Source organism: Mandrillus leucophaeus, unplaced genomic scaffold, assembly GCF_000951045.1.
Source record: "Mandrillus leucophaeus isolate KB7577 unplaced genomic scaffold, Mleu.le_1.0 Scaffold6, whole genome shotgun sequence".
Taxonomy (NCBI): Eukaryota; Metazoa; Chordata; class Mammalia; order Primates; family Cercopithecidae; genus Mandrillus; species Mandrillus leucophaeus.
This window is the reverse complement of record NW_012106474.1, coordinates 6,616,181-6,638,313: the sequence shown is the minus strand read 5'-3', so window position 1 is coordinate 6,638,313 and position 22,133 is coordinate 6,616,181. Positions and strand designations below refer to the sequence as shown.

Here is a 22,133-nt window from a genome sequence, read left to right as displayed (position 1 = left end):
AACCACATCAGTCCTAAGGCCAACGACATCAGCTAAGAGCATACTTAATCTTGTTTCTTTTGAACATGAATTGTCCAAACAAGAAAATAAAGAGTAAGACACAAAAGCCATTTCGAGCTGGAGATGGTACCTGCACATCTGCACAGATGGGAACTGAGTTATTTGAATAACTCAAATCAGTTGTTCAACTGAGTGACCGAATTCCAACTGAGTTATTTCTACAACTGAGGTAAAGCATCCATCTGCAGACTTCAGATGGGAGAAACAACTGTAAAGATACAGATGGTGCCACCTAAGGAACATGGGAAGCAATAGCAAATCTTTGAAAAGGACAGGTGGAGGAGTCCGCATCCTCGTAACAGGGGAAATGATGTCTGTGTTAACTGGAATGTTATAAGGAGCTCTAGAAAATGGTGAGAAGAGAAGGGTTTCTAATAGCCATGAGGGCATTTCCGCGCTGGTGGTAAAAGCCTTCCAGTGACCAAATTCTACATAGTCCATCGCCTACGACAGCAAAAAATGGCTTGTGTTGGGCAATTCCTTACATAATTAGCCATCACAGCAATGTAAATGTGTGAATTTTGAACTCATTATTAGTTCTTAAGTACATTATAACTTTACTCATTATAAAGCAGAATTCTGTGGACTGCTTCTACGAGCTTATCAATTCCTAATCACCTCACAGTGAGATAAGATCTCAGTGAATTAAGGATCATTCTGTATTAATCTTTTAATTATTTCATTTAAAATGATACTGAGGTAATTGACATCTTAAGAACAAAATACTTGAAACAAAATGCTTTGTATTTTATCACAGCAGATTTCTAGATCATGTTATTTTTTATACTGTAGGTTCTGTTATATAGAATGAAATGCATAAATCTGAAGGATATTGGATAGTGAGTATGAAAACATATGCAGTCTGCAACGACCACACCAATGATGACAAGAAAGGTTTTTATCACCCAGAAACCTCTCATTTTCTAGTCAATGTCTCTCATCTAACCCCAGCAACTGCCATTTTAAATTCCAGCACAATCACTAACATTATTGTTTTGCCTGTTGTAGAACTGCATTAAAATGGTATCATATAGTAGTATGTAACCATTTTGCTCAAACTAACATTTGTGTGATTCAACCATGTTGTTTCATGATTCAGAGTCCATAATTTTAAAAACTGCTGAATAGTACAGTATTCCATTGTTTAAATGTCTAAAGTTGTGTATCTAGCCCCTGTTGCTGGACATTTAGGTTGCCTCCAGGTGGGATATACTAAGAGTAATGTTGCTATGAACATGTGTCCTAGTCTGTGTGTGAAAGTACACTTTCCTTCCTCTTGAAATAAAAATACCTGAGAGTGAACTGCTAGAACACCATGTAAGAATATGTTCAGCTTTATTAAAACACAACAAAACAAAAACAAAGCAACTAAGGTGTCTTCTAAAGTAGCTGTAAAAATTCCATATGCCTACCAGCAATATATGAGTATTTTAGCTGCTTGACATCCTTGCTGTATTAGTCCATTTTCACACTGCTATAAAGAACTACCTGAGTTCTTTATAGAGAACTCTTTTTTTTCTTTCTTTCTTTATAAATTACTTTATAAATTTATAAAATTCTTTATAAACTCTTTCTTTATAAATTACTTTCTTTATAAATTTATAAAGAAAAGAGGGTTAATTGACTTACAGTTCCACATGGCTGGGGAGGCCTTGAAAAACTTACAATCATGGCAAAGGTGAAAGGGAAGCAAGTATTATCTTATATGGCCACAGGGCGGGGGGATGGAGACAGAGAGAGAGAGAGAGAGACAGAAACAAAGAGAGAGAGAGAAAAGTGGGAGGTGCCACACACTTACAAACAACCAGATCTGGGTGAGAATTCATTCACTATCATGAGAATGGCAAAGGGGAAATCTGCCCCCATGATTCAATCACCTCCCACCAAGCCCTTCCCTTGACACATGGGGATTACAATCCGAGATGAGATTTGGGTGGGGACACAGCCAAACCATATCACTTGTCAACAATTGATACTGTTGGTCTTTGTAATTCTCACCATTCTAGTGGGTGCATAATGGTACACCACCCTGGTTTTACCTTATGATTGGAGATGTTGAGAAAGTGCCATGTGTTTATTGGCTTTAAATTCTGTAAAAATCTTTCACATAATTTTTTCTTGGGTTGTCTTATTATTGACTTTATAAAGTTATAAGACCTTTATTAAACATAAATACTGAGAATATTTTCTCACATTCTGTTTGAAGATCAACATCAAAGGCTTAATATTGGGGGGCTCATTACTTAAGGGTAAAAGACAATAAGCTTTCTCCCTAAGAACAGGAACAAGAAGAATGTCTGCTCTTGTCACTTATATTCAGCACAAGCCAGACAATAATCAAATAGAAATAAAAGGCAAACAGATTAAAAGAGAATTGTATAATTATCTCTATTTGAAATGACATAATCTCATATGTGTACGGAGATGTCTAAGCATTAGAAGTAATAAACACATTCATCAAGATTTCAAGATACAAGATCAGCAGTACAAAAATCAATAAACAGGCCTAAAAGACAGGTACAGAGCACGCCACTCAAGAACAAAATATATATTCTTTTTGAGTACACATGGAACATCCCCCAAGCTAAATTAAATGTTGGGAAATAAAACAAGTCTCATTAGATTTAAAAGAATAAAAACAATACAAAATATGTTATCTGACCACAATGAAATCAATAACAGAAAGAAACTTGGAATCTTCAAAAATGTATGGAAATTTAAAAACAAATTCTTATATGACTATTATGTGCTAAATTGTGTCCCCAAAAGAGATATGTTGAAGTCCTGACAGTTCCTTAGAATGTGACGTTATATAGAAATAGTGTTCTTGCAGACGTAATTCATCAAGATGAGGAAATACTGGAAAAATGTGGGCCCTTAATGTAATATGACTGGTGTCCTTATAGGAAGAGGAAAGTGATACAAAGAAGGAAGGATGCCAAGTGAATACACAGAGACACACAGGGATCTCACCACTGGCATGTGATGATGGAGGCAGAGATTGGAGTGATACATTCATAGACTACAAAGGCCTAAAGTTGCCAGCATCTGTTAAAAGCTAGGAGAGAAGCATTGAACTTATGGTCCTTCTGAACCCTCTAGAAGGAACCAATGTTGCTGGTACCTTGATTTCAGACTTCTAGCCTTAAGAATTGTGAGAAAATAAATTTCTGTTGTTTTAAGCCATCTGGTTTGTGGTATACTTTGTTACAGCAGTCCTAGAATATGAATACAATAATAAATGTATCAAAGAAGAAATTAAAAGGGAAATGTGAAAATCCCTTGAGATGTATGAAAATAAAGACACAATATATCAAAGCTCATGGGATGCAGTTAAACAGTATTTAGAGGAAAATTTAGAACTATGAACATCTATATTAAGAAAGAAGAAATAATTCAAATCAATAACCTAATCTGCCTTAAGACACTAGAAAAGGAGGAGCTAACTAAAACTAAAGCAAACAGAAGGAAACAAATAAAACTTACAAAAGAAATAAATGCAATTTGGATTAGAAAAACATTAGAAAAAAATCAATGATACCAAAAGCTGGTTATTTGAAAAGATCAACAAAACTGATGAACTTTTAAGCTACACTGACCAAGAAAAGACAGAGAGGGAGAGGGAGAAAAAGAAAGAAGATTCAACTTAATAAAGAACAGAAATGAAAAAGGGAACTTTACTACCAATCTTACAGAAATAAGAAGGATCATAAAGAACTACAATGAACAACTGTATGCCAATAAAGTAGACAACTTAGTTGAAAATGGACAAATTTCTAGAAAGACATGAGTGACTAAATATGACACAAGAAGAAATAATCAATGTGAATAGATGTATAACAAGTAAAAAGACTGAATTAGTAGTCAAAGGGAAAAATAATAACAACAAAGAAACATCTATACCCACATGACTTCACTGGTAAATTCTGTCAAACATTTGAAGATGAATTAATAGAAATTCTTCATAAACTCTTCCAAAAAATAGTAGAGAAGGGAACACTTACCAGCTAATTCCATGAGGCCAGTGTTACCCTGACACCAAAATAAGACAAATACCACAAAAAAGAAAAGTATAGAGCAGTACAATTTATGAATACAGGCACTAATGTCCTCAACAAAATACTATCAAGCCAAATCCAGCAATATATAGAACAACTAAACACCATTATTACTTGATATCTATCACAGGAATGCAAGGTTGGTTTAACATCTAAATATCAATTAATCTAACGCACCTTAATAATAAAATAAATAACAAAAACTGCTTGATAATCTCAATAGATGCAGATAAAGCATATGATAAAATCCAACACCCATTCACAATAAAAAAATAAACAGTCAACAAACCAGAATTAGAAGGAAACTTCCTCAACCTGACAAAGTTCATCTATAAAATACCCACATCTAACATCATACTTAATGTTGAAAGACTAGATGCTTTCCCTCTAAACTCAGAAACAAGAAAAGGATGTCTTCTCTTGTCACTGATATTCGGCATAAGCCAAACCAATGATTAAATAAAAAGAAAGAAACGGGCAAGGTGCCATGGCTCACGCCTGTAATCCCAGCACTTTGGGAGGCCGAGGAGGGTGGATCATGAGGTCAGGAGTTCAAGACCAGCCTGGTCAAGATGGTGAAACCCCATCTCTACTAAAAATACAAAAATTAGCCAGGCATGGTGGCAGGTGCCTGTAATCCCAGCTACTCAGGAGGCTGAGGCAGGAGAATCGCTTGAACCCGGGGGAAGGAGGGGACAGTGAGCCAAGATCATGCCACTGCACTCCAAGCCTGGGTGACTGAGTGAGACTCTGTCTCAAAAAAAAACCCAAAAAAGCAAAAACACACACACACACAGAAAAGAAAAGAAATGACAGATTCCAAATACAATTGATTGTACAACTATCTCTATTTGAAGACCAAATGCCCTTGTGTGCATATGGAGAAACCTAAGCAATCCACCAAAAAATTATTAGAAGAAATGAGTTAATTAAGGTGTCAAGATATACAATTGGTAGTACAAAAATCAATTATTTCTAGATACTAACAATAAACAATGTGGAAATAAAATTAACAAAATTTCATTTACAATATTATCAAAACAATAAAATCCTTAGTAATAAATTTAACAATAGAAGTACAAAATGTGGGCTTGAAAACTAGAAAACATTGTTGAAAAATATTAAAGAACAATAATTAAATGGAAAAGCATCCCATAAACACAGACTTAATACTGTGAAGATGGCAATACTTCCAAAATTGATTTACAGATTCAACATTATCCGCATCAGAATCCTAGCTAGCTTTTCTGTAGAAATTGACAAGGTGATTCTAAAATTCACATGGAATTGCTAGAGACCCAGAATAGTGAAAACAATATCGGAAAAGAAGAGAGGAAGGAGGGATCAGAAACAGAAAAGCACTTACTGTTATTCTAGATATTTGTAACTCTAGATAATACAAGTTGCTACAGACTGAATGCTTCTTTCCCCTAAAATTAATATGTTAAATCCTAATGCCCAACATGTTAGTATTTGGAGGTGGGACTTTTGGAAGGTGATTATGTCATGAGGGTAGAGCCCCCATGAATGGGATTAATTCCTACATAAAAGAAACCTCAGAGAGCTCCCTCCCTTCTCCCATCAGGTGAGGTGGCAGCTAGAAGATGGCTCACTAGGAACCCAAAAACAGGCCCTCCCTCAAACTGAGACACTCAAACTGCCAGTAGCTTGATTCTGGAATACTCATACCCCAGAAATGTGAGAAGTAACCATTTATAAGCCACCCAGTCTATGGTATTTCGTTAAAATAGCCTGAAGGGACTAAGGCACAAATATAATCTATAAATAAAGAACACATTGATTTCTATGCCTGGTGCAGGGAAATTAGATTGGGAAAGGGTAAAGTGGTGGCAGGGTTTTTTATACCTTTACCGTGACTCTGGTAATAGTTGCGTTTGTCAAAACTTAAAATTAGTGTAATTATACCTTAATAAAGTTGCTTTAACAATCATCTTTTGTGTCTTGGCCAGAAAGAAAATATTGATCCACTATAAAATTTTAATTTAATAGTTATATTCTGTTTACAACAATACAAAGAAGTCTATAGGAACAAAAAACAAACAAACAAACAAAAACCAAGCAAACATCCAAAGTATCTAGAAATTAGAAAATTACTTTGAAATAACCTCTACATGAACAAGAAAACAAAACCTCTACATGAACTAAAGCAGAAATAAATAATCTAAAAACTAATGAAAAATACTTCATCAAAACTTGCAAGTTATAATTCAGTCAACACCCAGATTATAATACATATAATATGATTGTTCCATTACTATTCGATCAGAGAAACAAGGAAAAAACCCAAAAGTATAATGAAAACATAAAAATAAAAGCTAAAATTGATGAAAGGACAGCAAATAAATGAAAAATTTTATAAAAGTTAGTTTTATTAAAAAGGAGTAATTAAAAATTCCCATGCAAGTCAGATTACATAAGAAAGGAAGAAATAAAAATATAAAACACTAAAAATCAGATATAAATACAAATTTAGTAATGTCAATTAAATTTTAAGTGAAAATAATCTGTGCATATATTTTTATGAAGTTTTAAATCTCAGGGCAAAAGATAATTTTGTAGCATAATACATTGCCCAAGAAATGGAATAAAGTGGCAAAAACAAAACAAATCCCCAAACCATAAAAGACACTGAAAGTTTGTTAAAGATTTTTCATTTAAAAAGGTGACAGGCTGGAAACAATGGCTCATGCCTGTAATGCCAGAACTTTGGGGGGCTGGGGTGGGAGGATCACTTGAGCCCTGGAGTTCAAGACCAGCACTGGCAACACAGCAAGACTCTGTCTCTACAAATAATAAAAAAATGTAGCCAGACATGATGGTGTTTGCCTATGGTCCCAGCTATTCAAGTACTTGAAAGACTGAGGTAGGAGGACCACTTGAGCCTGGGAGGTCGAGGCTGCAGTGAGCTGTGGTTGTGCCACTGTACTCCAGCCTCAAGGACAGAGCAAAACCCAGTCTCAAAAAAGTAAATTAAATTAAATTTAAATTTAAAAGGTGACTAGATAGTTTCACAAATGAATACTTCCCCAAATGGTTAAATGAACCTTCCCAAAATGGTTAACATCAGTTATTTAAAGTTTTCCAGATCAGAAAGAAAGATCAATAGTTTATAGCAAATTATAGGATACCAAAAAAACAACTATATATCAAAATTAATAGATTACATGCAAATATGCTAAAAAAGAAAAGTTTTATTTCCTTAGCATATTAAAGAACTAATTCCATGAAAAAGTAGAGTTCAAGAAATTAAGGAGTGGCACAAAATTAGAAAATTTAAAAATGTATTCATCAAATAAGAAATCAGTAACACTAAGAAATTAGAGAAAAACCTATCCATAGAACATTGATACCGATAAACCTTATACATGATAAACATGATTTATCAAGATACATCAAATACTACCTTAAAAATTAAAACTCTAAACTCATGTCTATTAAAGTCATGCATATATTAACGTGCTTGCTTTCTTCACAATAATCTAATGTTGTGTTGTAAATTCTAGCTATGCAGTCAGACCAGAAAGCAAAATACATACAAACATCAGAAAAGTAGAACAAATTTTATTCATTTGTAGATGACATTACTATATGCTTTAAAAAGCCAAGAGACTAAAATACAACTTTTCAGCTGATAAAGAGTATATAATGAAATGGCGAGATACTAAACAAAGTTTTAAGATTCTGGTAATAATAGAATAATAATAATAAATTCTAGATAGAACTAAAAACAAATCTTGAAGATGCTGTCTACTACCTAAAAACTGGCATAAGTGGGAGAAGATTTAAAGATTTAAAGATTTAAATTAGATTTAAAACTAATTTAAAGATTTAAGTGGGAGAAGATTTAAACGTTGTAAGGCAAGACCACGCTGGGTGACATGCTTATTTAGACAGCTTTTCTACTAAGGGCGTATCATAAACACAGCCCAAAAGAAAGTCAGGGCCCAGTGAGAAGGGAGAGACCGGCATGTCAGAACACACATAAGTTGAGGAGGGAAATCCTAGAAAGCAGAGAGAACCACAGAAGCGGAAGTCCCCCAAATTTGAATTCATACTCCTTTCAAATCCTTGACAGAGGGGAACAAGGCCAAAACAAAAACAGAACCACCCAACTAAAGCTTAAAGGAATATACTCACATATTTAGGACGATTCATGAGAAATGTAACTGGTCACTAGGATAAAAGTTAATTACCTTCAGAGAAAGACAACAGCATCCAGAAAGATAACGGAGCTTGTTATCCATAATGTAGTATACAAATATAAAAAAAATTTACTAGCCATGTAAAGAAACTGAGAAATGTATTACACAGTCTAGAGTAAAATCAGTAAACAAGACAAAACTCATAGAAAACCCAGATAGCAAAAATTCAGACAATGATTTCTAAATAATGTACAGATATGCTAAATAATCTTCAGGAAAATATATATTTACAAAAGATAGGTGAAGAGATGGGGAATGTCAGGAGAAACATAGCAGCTATAAAAGTGAACCAAAAGGAAATCCCAGAACTTGAAAATATTTTATATATATATATATGCGCAGATATATGCATATGTGTGTGGCTGTGTGTGCACGTGCATGCGCATCTGTGTGTATCTTTAAAAAATCACTACATGAGGTTAACTACAGATTGGACAGAATATTAGGAAAAAAAACAGTGAGATTAGACAGATCACAACAAATTACACAAACCATTACCAGTGAAAAACCATACAGAGCCTTAATAACCTGTAACAGTATAGCGGCCGGGCGCGGTGGCTCAAGCCTGTAATCCCAGCACTTTGGGAGGCCGAGACGGGCGGATCACGAGGTCAGGAGATCGAGACCATCCTGGCTAACACAGTGAAACCCCGTCTCTACTAAAAAATACAAAAAACTAGCCGGGCGAGGTGGCGGGCGCCTGTAGTCCCAGCTACTCGGGAGGCTGAGGCAGGAGAATGGCGTGAACCCGGGAGGCGGAGCTTGCAGTGAGCTGAGATCCGGCCACTGCACTCCAGCCCGGGCGACAGAGCGAGACTCCGTCTCAAAAAAAAAACAAAAAACAAAAAAAACAAAAAAACCTGTAACAGTATAAAGGGGTCTAACGGAAGAGACTCTTGACACTTCTGTTAGACAACTGGGGCAGAAAAAATATCTGAAGAAATATAATGCTTGAAACTTCTCCAAACTTCACTGAAATCAGCAGCCCACAGACTCAGAAACCTCAGAGGACATCAAAAAGAATGACTGTAAAAGCGGTCGGGGTAAAAGATCACAGCACACACAGGGCAGCAACAACTGCTGATTCTCAGGATTAAAAAAAAAAAAAAAAAAAAACAGGCGGAGGCTAGAAGACCATTTACTGACTTTTGTGAAATGCTGAAAAAATAATCTGTCTACTAAGAATTCTAAGTCCAGTGAAAATATCTTTAAAAAGTGAAGCCACAATAAAGCCATTCTTACATTAAAAAATAAAACAAAAAAATGCACACACCTCAAAGAACCTGCTGCCAACACACTGAGAGATGTCAGAGGAAGTTCTTTGGGCTTCAATGAAATGACAGAAGTTGGAAATTTGGACCTACATGAATGAATTAAAAGCAGAGGAAATGGTATACATGTGAAAATATAAAAAACTATTTTTCCTAGCCGGGCATGGTGGCTCACGCCTGTAATCCCAGCACTTTGGGAGGCCGAGACGGGCGGATCACGAGGTCAGGAGATCGAGACCATCCTGGCTCTGTCTCTTATACACATCTAGATGTGTATAAGAGACAGGGCTGAGGCAGGCGGATCACGAGGTCAGGAGATCGAGACCATCCTGGCTAACACGGTGAAATCCCATCTCTGCTAAAAATACAAAAAAATGCCGGGCGTGGTGGTGGGAGCCTATAGTCCCAGCTACTCGGGAGGCTGAGGCAGGAGAATGGTGTGAACCCAGGGGGCGGAGCTTGCAGTGAGCTGAGACTGCGCCACTGCACTCCAACCCGGGTGACAGCAAGACTCTGTCTCAAAAAAAAACAAAAAACAAAAAACAAAAAAAAAAACTATTTTTCCTAAATTATTTTCTTGGTTTTTTGAGATGAAGTCTTGCTCTGTTGCCCAGACTGGAGTGCAGTGGCATGATCTTGGCTCACTGCTACCTCTACCTCCCGGGTTCAAGCAATTTTCCTGTCTCAGCCTCCTGAGTAGCTGGGATTACAGGCATGCACCACCACACCTGGCTAACTTTTGTACTTTATTAGAGATGGGGTTTCACCATATTGGCTAGGCTGGTCTCAAACTCCCGTCCTGAAGTGATCAGCCTGGCTTGGCATCCCAAAGTGCTGGGATTACAGGTGTGAGCCACCACGCCCAGCCCATTTCTTTTAAATATTGGCAACCTAGGTGGGGTGTATAACATATGTAGCAATAATATCTACATATATAACAATAGCAGAAAAGACAAAAAGAGGTATAAATTGAATTTTTTTAAGTTTTTTACATTGAATAAAATTGAAATAATATTAATTCAAAGCAGACTAATAAAAATGCATACTGTAAACTCAAGAACAACCACTTGAAAATTTAAAAAGGGTATAACAAGAAAAAACAAAAGCAAATATAGAATGAAGTATCACTCCCCCAACACAAATAGCTCCAAATAGAAAATGGATAATTAGACAACTTATAAATGCAAATAGACTAAACAGTACATTAAAAAGCAGTGATTGCAAGTCTCAACTATTGCTGTTAACAAGGCACACTTTCAATGCAAAGACAGATGTTGAGATAGTAAAGAATTATGAAAGAATATGATATGTCAATAGTAAACATGAGAAAGCTTGTGTGGCTATTTTAGACACAGAAAATTTTAAGAAGCATCAGCAGAAAAAAAGAATTTATTTCACACTGATGAGAGGGTAAATTACTGAGAAGCCATAATAAATCTAAATGTGTAAGCACCAAATAAGTTTCAAAACATATGAAGCAAAAATAACGTATCTATGTAATTCATAATTTTAAATATATTGGAAACTGTATTTCCAGTTGGAAATCAGAAAAATTACATTCACAAGTGAAGAAATCTGTAAAATAATCCATATAATTTTATCAAGAAAGCTACAGGAGGGATGTAAACAAACTGTACAATTTTATTCATGACTACAGAGTCATGCCATGTTCTTAGAAGAGACAACACACTTTCATTTTAAAGTGAGTAAATAAATGTCATAAAACTGCAATTAAAATGTCAACATAGATATTTCTGACTGAAAAATAAAGTCTGAAGGAGAATATTCTTTTTATTTTTAAATATTAATGTTGAAAAAAGCAAAAGGTCATAAGGTTTGTAATTTATGTTGAAATGGCACACTCCCCATTCCCCAAAAGCAAGCAAAGAAAACATGGTAAACTGTTGCCAATTCTTGAATCTAGGTATGACTGTACATTGGATTATTTCTACTTTAATGTAAGTTTGAAATTTTTCTTAAAACATTTTTTACGAAGTGACAATTTCCATGAATTGAAAGTAAAGATTATTTGAGCAGGTATGTATGATACATTTTAACATATTTATAGAATCAAAGCTGTATGACTGTAGTGGAGAATTAGATAATTAGTAATAAATGGTTTACAGGGTCTAAAGAATTATCCAAGTTTACGAGAAAATGTAATAAATTCAATTCAGAAGAAACCTGATTATTCATAAATAGTATCAATTCATTCCATCAGAAATAAAGTTATGTTCATAAAAATATAACTCTAGAAGAATTAAGATCTAAATATAAAAATTAAATCTATAAAAATACGTAAAGAAAATTTTAATTATTTGTTACTATGAGATTTGATTTCTTTAAAAGATCAAAAATTTGTCCTCCTGAAACTAAATTTGTTTTCAAAAGAAAATCCGAATAAGTTTTTTGAAAATCATGTAAAGAAATATCTGTAATATATAACAGAAAATTTTAATATCTTTAACAAAAATATATAATAAAAACTGATACATAAAAAAGTAAACAATTCAACAAAAAATAAGCAAAATTTATGAATAAATACACAGAAGTAAGAATAGTAAGTAAGAAACAAACATAAAAACATCTTCACCATAGTGAGTGGTCAGAGAACAGCGTATTTACTGAGAAGGGGTTTTCACCTTTATCTTAGAAGGCATGTGAATTTCTACAGCCTTTTCTGAGAATTTAATATATGTATAAATTGATGGCAATATATGTTCCAGGCATACATTGTTTTATTGCATTTTGCCTGATTGCACTTCACAAATATGGTGTTTTTGGTTTTTTTTTTTTTTACAAATTGGAAAGTTTTGTGGCAACCTTGTGTACAGCAGTATCAGCACCATTTTTTCCAACAGCAAGTGCTTACTTTGATTCTCTGTGTTACATTTTGGTAATTTTCGAAATATTTCAAATATTCTCATTATCTTATTGTATCAGTCATGGTGATCTATGATCAGTGATCTTTGATGTTACCATTACAATTATTTGTGGGTGCCATGAATCACACCCACATACAACGGTGAACTTAATTGGTAAGTGTTGCGTGTATTCAGACTGCTCCACCAACTGGCTGCTCCCCCAGCTCCCTCCCTGTCCTTGAACATCCTTGTTCCCTAAAAGCAATAATATTGAAATTAGGCCAATTAATAACTCTACAATGACCTCCAACTGTTCAAGTGAAAAAAAGTCATATGTCTTTCACTTTAAATCAAAAACTGGAAGTGACTAAACTTAGGAAGGCATATCTAAAGCTGAGATAGGCTGAAAGCAAGGACTCCTGGGCCAAACAGCCAAGTTGTGAATGCAAAGAAAAAATTCTTCGCGGAAATTAAAAGTGCTACTCCAGTGAACACATGAGCACTTAAGTGTTCTTGATGATATGAAGAAAGTTTTAGTAATCTGGATAGAAGATCAAACATTCCCTTAAGCCAAAAGCTAATCCAGAGCAAAGCCTTAACTCTGTGCAATTCTATGACACCTGAGAGATGTGAAAAGGCTGCAGAAGGAAAGCCTGAAAGTAGCAGAGATTGGTTCGAGAGGTTTAAAGCAAGGTAAAAAGTGCAAGCTGAAGCAGCAAATGCTGATGTAAAAGTTGCAGCAGGTTATTCAGAAGATCTAGCTATGATAATGGATGAAGGTGGCTCAACTAAATAATGGATTTTCAGTATAGACAAACCATCTATTAGAGACATCTAGGACTTTGATACCTAGACAGGAGAAGTCAATGTCTAGCTCCAAAGCTTCAAAGGATGAGCTGACTCCTGTCAGGGGCTAATGTAGCTGGTGATATCAGGGTAAAGCCAATGATCATTTACCATTTCAAAAATTCTAGGGTCCTTAAGAATTACGCTAAGTGGATTCTGTCTGTGCTCGATAAACCGAACAACAAAGCTCCAACAATAGCACGTGTGTTCAGAGTACGATATACTGAATATTTTAAGCCTACTATCAAAACCTACTGCTCAGAAAGAAAGGTTAGTTTCAAAATGTTACTGCTCACTGACAATGAACCAAGTCACTCAAGAGCTCTGATGGACATGCACAAGATTAATGTGTTTCCAAGCCTGTTCATACAACATCTATTCTGTAGCTAATGGATCAAGGTGTAATTTTGTCTTTCAAGTCCTATTATCTAAGAAATATGTCTTGTAAGAATATAGCTGTTATAGATAGTGATTCCTCTAATGAATGTGGGAAAGGTGAATTGAAAACCTTTTGGAAAAGATTCACCATTCTAGATGCCATTGAGAACATTCATGATTCACAGGAGGTAGTCAAAGCTTCAAGACTTCAGTGGAGGAAGAAACTGCAGATGTGGTAGGTAGAAACTCGTGGAGCCTGAAAATGATGACTGAGGCAATCATCATCAAACTTGAACGGATGAGGTGCTTCTTATGGATGAGCCAGGGAAGTTTCTTGAGATGAAATCTACTTCTGGTGAAGATGCTGTGAACATTGTTGAATTGACAACAAAGGATTTAGAATATTCCATAAACTTGGTTGACAAAGTAGGGGCAGGGTTTGAGAAGATTGACTCTAATGTTGAAGGAAGTTCTACTCCAGGTGAAATGCTATCAAACAGCATCATAAGCTGCAGAGAAATTTTCCGTGAAAGGAAGAATCTATTGATGTGACAAACTTCACTTATGTCATATTTTAGGAAATTGCCACCTCCAAGTTGGGCACAGTGGTTCTGCCTGTAATCCCAGTTACTCAGGAGGCTGAGGTGGGAGGACTGCTTGAGGCCAGGAGTTTGAGACCAGTCCGGACAACACAGCAATACCCTATCTCTAAAATAAGAAATGAAAAAAATTAGCTGGGCGTGGTGGTGTGTGTCTGTAGTCCCAGCTACTCAGGAGGCTGAGGTGGGAGGATCCCTGGTGCCCAGGAGTTTGAGGCTGCAGTGAGCTATGATCATGCTACTTCATATTGATAGGCTGAACAAGACCCCATCTTTAAAAAAGAAGAAAATAAATTGCCACATGCATCCCTACCGTCCTACGATTTACAACCACCCCCCGGTCAGAACCCACCAATGTTTAGGCAAGACCCTCCACCAGTAAAAAGATTATGATTTGCTGAAGTCTTAGATGATCATTAGCATTTTTAAGCAATAAAGCATTTTTAAATTAAGGTATGCATTTTTTAGGCATAATGTTATTGCATACTTAGTAGACTGTGTGGTGTAAATACAACTTTTATATGCACTGGGAAACCAAAAAATTTGTGTGACTTGCTTTATTATGAAATTTATTTTGCAATACATCTGAGTTATGTCTTAACATACTGTATGCATACATGCACACACACACACCCCTACCTTTAAAAAATCACAGAAAAATGCATAAGATGATATTACATCAAATAGATAGTTGATACTGGAATGCAGAAAAATAGAATATTACTCTTTTTTTATACCTCTACATTATTTGAATTATTAAAACAAACATGCATTGCCTTTCAATGCGTGTTTCAATACACGTTTGTTTTAATTGCTTTTCAAGTTATATGTCAAAAATTGTTTATACATGTACCACTAACACATATGTACATGAGTGCCAAAAGTGATGGTATTTTCAAGTAAATGTTTAAATTTCCTATTTTATAATAATTATTGTAATCATTCTGCTGAAAAGATTATATTCAAGAAACTAGATACTAGTTACATGATTCTTATTTACAACTCCAAAAGAAAAAAAAGAAAGTGCATAGGTTTCAGGAAACCAAGGGATATTTCATGAAGGCTCTATTTCCCTGATCTTCTGATTGCCATAAAAAAATACTGAACAAACACCTGTTTCTACAGGTCTTGGAACAAGGACTACACACAACCTGTTGGAGACATAAAGACTGTAGATCGCACTTCTCATCTGGGCTGAAGGAAAAGAAAGACATGCTAGAACACCCTAACTGATGTTTAGGGGCTTGTCCCTGACACCAACACTCTGCATGGTCCTGGAAGAGGCCCTGGCAATGTCTTCAAACTGTCATGTGTGAAAACAAGATACCTTTGTATTGTTTTTCTTAAATAAGGTTCCCTAAATTGTATCAGTTTCAAGCTCTACAAAATCTGGATCTGTCCAATTTGAAGGTAAGCTGAATTACAAATAACTGCTACTTATCCAAAGGCATCAATATCATTATACAAATGGTATTTATTCTTGAAGAGGTAAACTTTATTAGTCATTTGTAAAACTTGTATTTTGTATTTGATGTACCTGAGTGAATAGTGAATTGTTTCTAAGAACTTTAAAACAGTCTGTCCCAAAGAACAAAATGTGGGATCAGTACTTAATGAACCACAGAGGAGATATACAGAACACCTGAAAAAAACTATAAATCCAAATTCAGCAAGACTGGCATAGAAGCAGTAAGTAAGTGCTCACCAGCCGAGGGATAAAGATGTCCTCATTTAAGATGAAGTTGGTCAGACATGCAAACACGAAGCCACAGCAATAAAAGCTAGTGTCACCACTACAAACTGTCAAGGGGAGATGGCAGGTTAGCCAATGAACTTAGATCTAATATACAGATGGGTGAACAGGTTCATAATGAACATACCTGACCTATTTCTGAATCCACTAGGCAAGACACACCCAACCTCAAAAACAAAAGGGCATCAGACTAATTTAGCCTGATTCCATTAGGATATCTAATTTATCTAATCCTCCTTGTGGTAATTTCATGTTCACCAAATAAACTTTTCATCGCTACTTGGCTTTCTACCCCACGAGATGCCAATATTCTGACCCTTGTGACTGCCTAATACAATTACAGATCAATAAAAGAAGAGTCCAGTTTCTATATCAGTCACATTAGCTTGCTTAATAGGACTGGATTCTGAAAATCGAATCCATTTTCATTTGCTCTTGAGTTTCTGAGGCCAATGGCCACACCCTGAATGGTGATCAATGCAAGAAGGGACCTCTTGGGGAAACATCATGCCAGCTTTCCCTTTGAAAAGTGCCAGTCCCTGTGTGACTAGTGTAACTTCCAATCTGTACTTTAATTATCCTTACTGGACACTGTCAGCAATCTTGTCAAACAATAAAATGTCTAAAGTAAATATAAACAAGATGTACATAAAATGAAAAACATGTAAGTTTTTTACATTCCTTCTTTCAAATATAAACTTATGCCACATTACATTTCTTAAGTATCAATTTATTCCAGATAATACTTCCTGGGCTTCTAAGCTTTTGAAAATTATTTTTTACCTATGTGATTGATTATTAAGGTTTAGCGATCCGGTCTGGTACATCTCTTCCAACTGTTTCCTGTTTCCAAAGTATAAAGCAAGGTCTGTGGCAATGATGGCTTTGCGGATGATCTCAAGCACCTGCTCGTATTCACTGGAGCTCAGAGTGGAGAAGATATTGTGCCCTTCCAGCTATGGAAAAAATACAAATAAAAACCACCAATAACAAGCACAAGCTCTAATCTTACGACATTTTCAGTTATTTGAAACAATATAATCAGTCAATGACATTTGGCGCACTAAAGAAAGGTTTTGGGGAAACAAAAGAACAGTTAGAAATGACTAATGAAAATTACATTTTGGTTTCTCTTTAAGCTACAGAAACAATGAAACTACCACTTAAATAAACTACTGTAACTACAATAACATCATTTACTACCATAAAACCCCAGTGATTTAAATATATCTAGTTCTTGGATATTTCTAATAGTTAAAAAACTGGAAAATGTAAAATATTTAAGTTGAAACTTTTCCTCTTAAGCAAATTAAAAACCTCAGTAATCTTCGTATTATACTAGAACCTTAATGGCCTTAAAAAGGCGTCTGTATCCTTGTCCACTTCAGGTTGTAACATATCAAAGCATGCTTAATGGGTAGTAATATATTTCTCTGTATCCTAGAAGAAAATGTCCTACAACCTCAATAAAATGTTTATTGAAACACATTAAAAACTCTAAGGGCAAGAGTACCTTTCCCTACAACACAAATCACTGAAGGTGATTCTAGAATCATCTTCTATTCTCAAGGGAGGCGGAAATGGCAGATCATCACCCTAAACAAGACCAGAACATTGGTAATCTGGATTCTATTCACTCAGAAAATCCTTCGTGTATTAATCTTTTAAAAACTTTATAATAATTTCGATTCATCAATTATTTTGATACTTTTCATTATTAGTCAATATAGTACTACTCAAAGTTGATTTTTAATTAATTTCACTTTTAACATACATTTATTGAGTTAAAATACAGTAAAAACAATGATTGAAGTATATTTCTTTACAAAATTAGACATCTCACTAAGACACTGTCTCTTCATATTCTTAAATGAAACTGTACATGCACCATTTGCTTTCAATTATCAGAATAGCCCCATATTATTTGCTGTTAAAGTCTCAGAAGTATTTGAATTACTGTGTGATAAATGCAGCAAGTGGACTCAGGTCTAGTTATTTATTTTCCTGACAATAACAGTAGTAAGGCCTTACATTTGTAGAAAGTTCTATAGTTTACAAAAGCAGTTTCAAATACATGACTTCACTTTCAAATTATAAAACTTATATTAGTTCAGAGTTCCCACATGGATTATGCATGAGATGCTGTGAGATGAGCCGTTTGAGCACAGGCTGGTTAGTGACTGATGGGGACAACGGGAGGGGGCTCAAGCTTTGGGCTGGTGGCTGAATTCAATTTTCATCCAACCTCAACTCTCTTCAGTTTTGTTGTAGAAAGTTATAAGAAGGAAATATTTACTCGGATTCATTCTATGGTATCTGCTTTCCTTTGATGTGACCACAACTTAAGTGAAGCAGGTAGCCTCTGCTTCAACACTGAATGCCTGTGACCTCTATTTCCCACTTCATGAACATGTTTCAGCATATCTGGCTGGTGCTCATGCATGCATCCGCTTTCAGCAGGTCATGTGAAGGGAATCACAGCTGCTACAATTTTATGCTTTGTATTTGTATGCTTTACTCTCTTTATCACCAATAATTATCACCATAACTTGTTACATTAGAGTATATAAAATATTCTAGTCTGCTGTTGACATTTAAAAAGAAATATCTCTAAATTTAGCCTAGGCTCTATAAATTCTGTAGGGGGACAAAAGAGTTACAAGCTCACTGCAATTCTACACACTGCGTATGTCATCTATCAGCTCACGTTTTTATCAGAGTCCCAAAAGTATCGACTGGCCCAGAACAAATTAAGATTTATTTTAAGGAATTTATATATTCTACTGACTACTTCAGAGTCATTACTTTTCAGTATTAAAGGAAACTAGATGAAAAAGCTCCATAGAGGGCTTTTATAATGAAAAGGTCTAACTCATTTACTGTCCCCTTCAATAATTTACAAGAGTAAAGGGAATGAATGAATAATCAAAAAATAAATGTCTCCCCTTTCTTTCTTTGAGACAGAGTCTCACTCTGTCGCCAGGCTGGAGTGGATCTCTGCTCATCACAACCTGTGCTTCCCAGGTTCAAGTGATTCTCCTGCCTCAGCCTCCCGAGTAGCTGGGATTACAGGCATGCACCACCCCACCTGGCTAATTTTTTTTTTTTTTTTGTATTTTTAGTAGAGACGGGGTTTCGCTATGTTGGCCAGGATGCTCTTGATTTCCTGACCTCTTGATCCACCTGCCTCGGTCTCCCAGGGTGCTGGGATTACAGGCATGAGCCACTGCTCCCGGCCATGTTTCCCTTTACTTTAAGAGAATCTAGCATTTTGCTGCTACCCAAACTAAAGAAAATATGGAAGGGAGACACAAGCAAGGAAGCATAGCAGATAAACAGTGTCTTCTTTAAACCTCCAACCTCACATTCGTTAACACATAATAAATCCTTATAATGCATTATAATACTTTTATACGCCAATTGATAATTTTACTATAGTTACGTAGTTTGAAGTCTATGTTAAATTCAAGCTAGTTGATTCCATTTTGCATCAATCAAGCAGGAAATAGTAGAATTTTTTATACCTAGGAATGTTTCTAAAACTTTATGCGGGTGAACAGCATGTAATTCTTAACTCTACGGAAGCCCACAGGTAGGCTCTGGTTGTATGTCAACGCTGGGGCTGAGATCTGGTATTAGAGAATGGAAACAATGTTGAAATTGGTGCTGATGCTGAAAGATGACCCCGGGACTGCCTTGAATAGATGATTGTCAATACTCCTTCCAGCCCTTAATCATGAGGATCCTAAAGGCTCTTAGTATTCTGTCCACTGCTGGAGGATTAGGGAACCACTACTTTCGGGAAAAAAATGTCAATGATGCAACTAAGTGCATCAAACATTCATGATGGCAATGCCTTTAAAGTATCTATAATACTGATTTTGAAATTTAATTACCTAGTACATCAAACCACATATTAGGAAGCATTATAGTACTGTAATTAAGAGCACAGATTTTGGAGCCAAATAATTCTAGTTTTTAATGTCATTCTGCCACTGATTAGTGATGTGACAAATAGAATACTTAACCTCTTTGATGCATATTATTCTCATCTGTAAAATGAAAATAAATAATATCTATCTCATGGGGATATAATAAAAATAAACTGTATTAAAATATGTACAAAACATTTAAGTTTCTGGTGCATTGCAAGTACCCAATATATGATAAAATGATTACTATTATAATAGTGATGATTGATGATGATGATGATGATGATGATAAAATCTACCAGTAAAACTTCCACAGTCAGAGTTAAAGGAGAGATGAAAAAACAAACAAATATATGCCTAAAAATGAATTTGATAGCCAAATACCTTTTCTATTCAGAACACAGCTGTAGAAAAGGACGGATTTAAACTAGCCACTGTGTCACGTATTTTAGATTACCAGTACAGGTAGTGTTGAATATAAGTACAATAATTTAAGTAAAATTGTAATACAATACAGCAAATTGTACCTAGTGTAGACAAATTGGAAGAACTCTCTAGCTAAGTCACGGAAATAGTGCTGCTATAAAGAATAGTAAGAAGCCACGGGATCCCAAAATGTTGGTATAAATAGATAATTTTCTGAAATATGATCACATTTCAAAAGCAACAGATAATTTAAGATTAGTGGAATATTAAGGAAATGTTCTGAATAATGAGAATAATCATTCCTAATTGGTCTGTTTTCTAAAATTTTGACTATTTTCAAAGTCAAAATGGGGTATTCAAAAAGCCAAAAGAAAGAAAAAAGTATAGTTTCAATGTTCAAAATAATCAATATCTCATGAGTAAACAGAATAAATTGATTTAATATTCCAGCAATAATGGTTCAATCACCATTACTAACTGTAAGCTAGTAAGTTTTAGGCAAGAAAACAAAGCTCACCTACGTTCTTGGATGTAACTGTCCACACAAAACAGCCTCCTCACATGAAAGCAATCTGCTTGCCTTCCTCCCCTGCTCAGCGTCTCAGCTCTCTGTCCCACCGGACACAGCTACTCACTAACCTTACATAAAGCCTCAGGTTCAGTCTCTGAGTGCTGGTTCTGCCCACTCTGCATCTTCCCCTCCCCATGCTCTACCTTCACACTTCCACTTGTGCCCATATCAACAGCCCCAGAGGTGGGCCTGTGAGTCCAGAGGTGAAGAAGGGGCAGTGACTCTCCTTAACAGCTTCTAATTCAGAAGAGGTGGGAAGCTGAACTCACAAACAGAAAATGTCAATACAATGTTAAAAACAAACAAACAAACAAACACAAACCACTAAGACGTATGTATGCTTGAGGTGCTCAGGCGCTCAAAAGGGGGCAGTGCTGTACCCCAGTGATGCGGGGATGCACTCAAAGAATTTTACTGGATGAGGTCATGCCTGAGTTGGGGACCACAGAAAGGGTGTGGGGTAATTACACGTAGAGGGAACCCGGCCAATGGCACAGAGTTAAGATACGGTCTGAAACTACAGAAGCAGAGCAGATACTGTAGTCCTGGAACAGACAGGGGCCACTCATAAAAGACTTGTATATCAACTGAGAAAACAGGAAATTATTCCAGAGGCCCCAGAGAGCCACTAATGACTTTTAAACAGGAGAAAAACGTATTCAGACATATACTTGGAGGATGGATTTGAGACAAAAACACTCAGGGAAACACTGATGGATAAGGGGGAAAAGGTGGAAAAACAGACAAAATACAAGGAAGGCTGAAACTGGGATGTCAATTAGGGACGGTGCTTGCCACTTGGGAGCTGTAGTGGTTGGAGGGGCCAGATTACCATTTACTAGAGACTCAAGTGAGTTTCCTCTCTGCTAAATGTCCACCATGACCTCTACACAGCAACGGGCCCCAGACACCACGAAAACAATCCTGATGGCCAGCATTAAGACACAATGGGAAGCTCAGGGATGCAGACTGACCTTCCCTGCAGATGGTCTTGTATTTACCCTTACTTCGTGACTTAATCTCTTCCCACTGCCCACTCAACATGGGATTATCTACTGCATCCCTATCACTGTAACCAAGGTCAAGGCAAGCTGTGAGCAAATACACACTTCCTGCTTTTCTCTACCATGAGTAACGTGTGTGTGTGCGAGT

General features: G+C 35.9%; 1 protein-coding gene across 1 annotated transcript in view; it reads right to left on the bottom strand.

Annotated features, from left to right (window-relative positions):
- Nucleotides 1-22,133, bottom strand: part of PDE10A (phosphodiesterase 10A) — a 286,932-nt gene that overhangs the window by 27,003 nt on the left and 237,796 nt on the right. Inside the window, exon 18 of the mRNA XM_011999635.1 lies at nucleotides 16,836-17,008. Coding sequence (XP_011855025.1) covers nucleotides 16,836-17,008 — 173 coding nt within the window. The remainder of the gene's footprint in view (nucleotides 1-16,835; nucleotides 17,009-22,133) is intronic.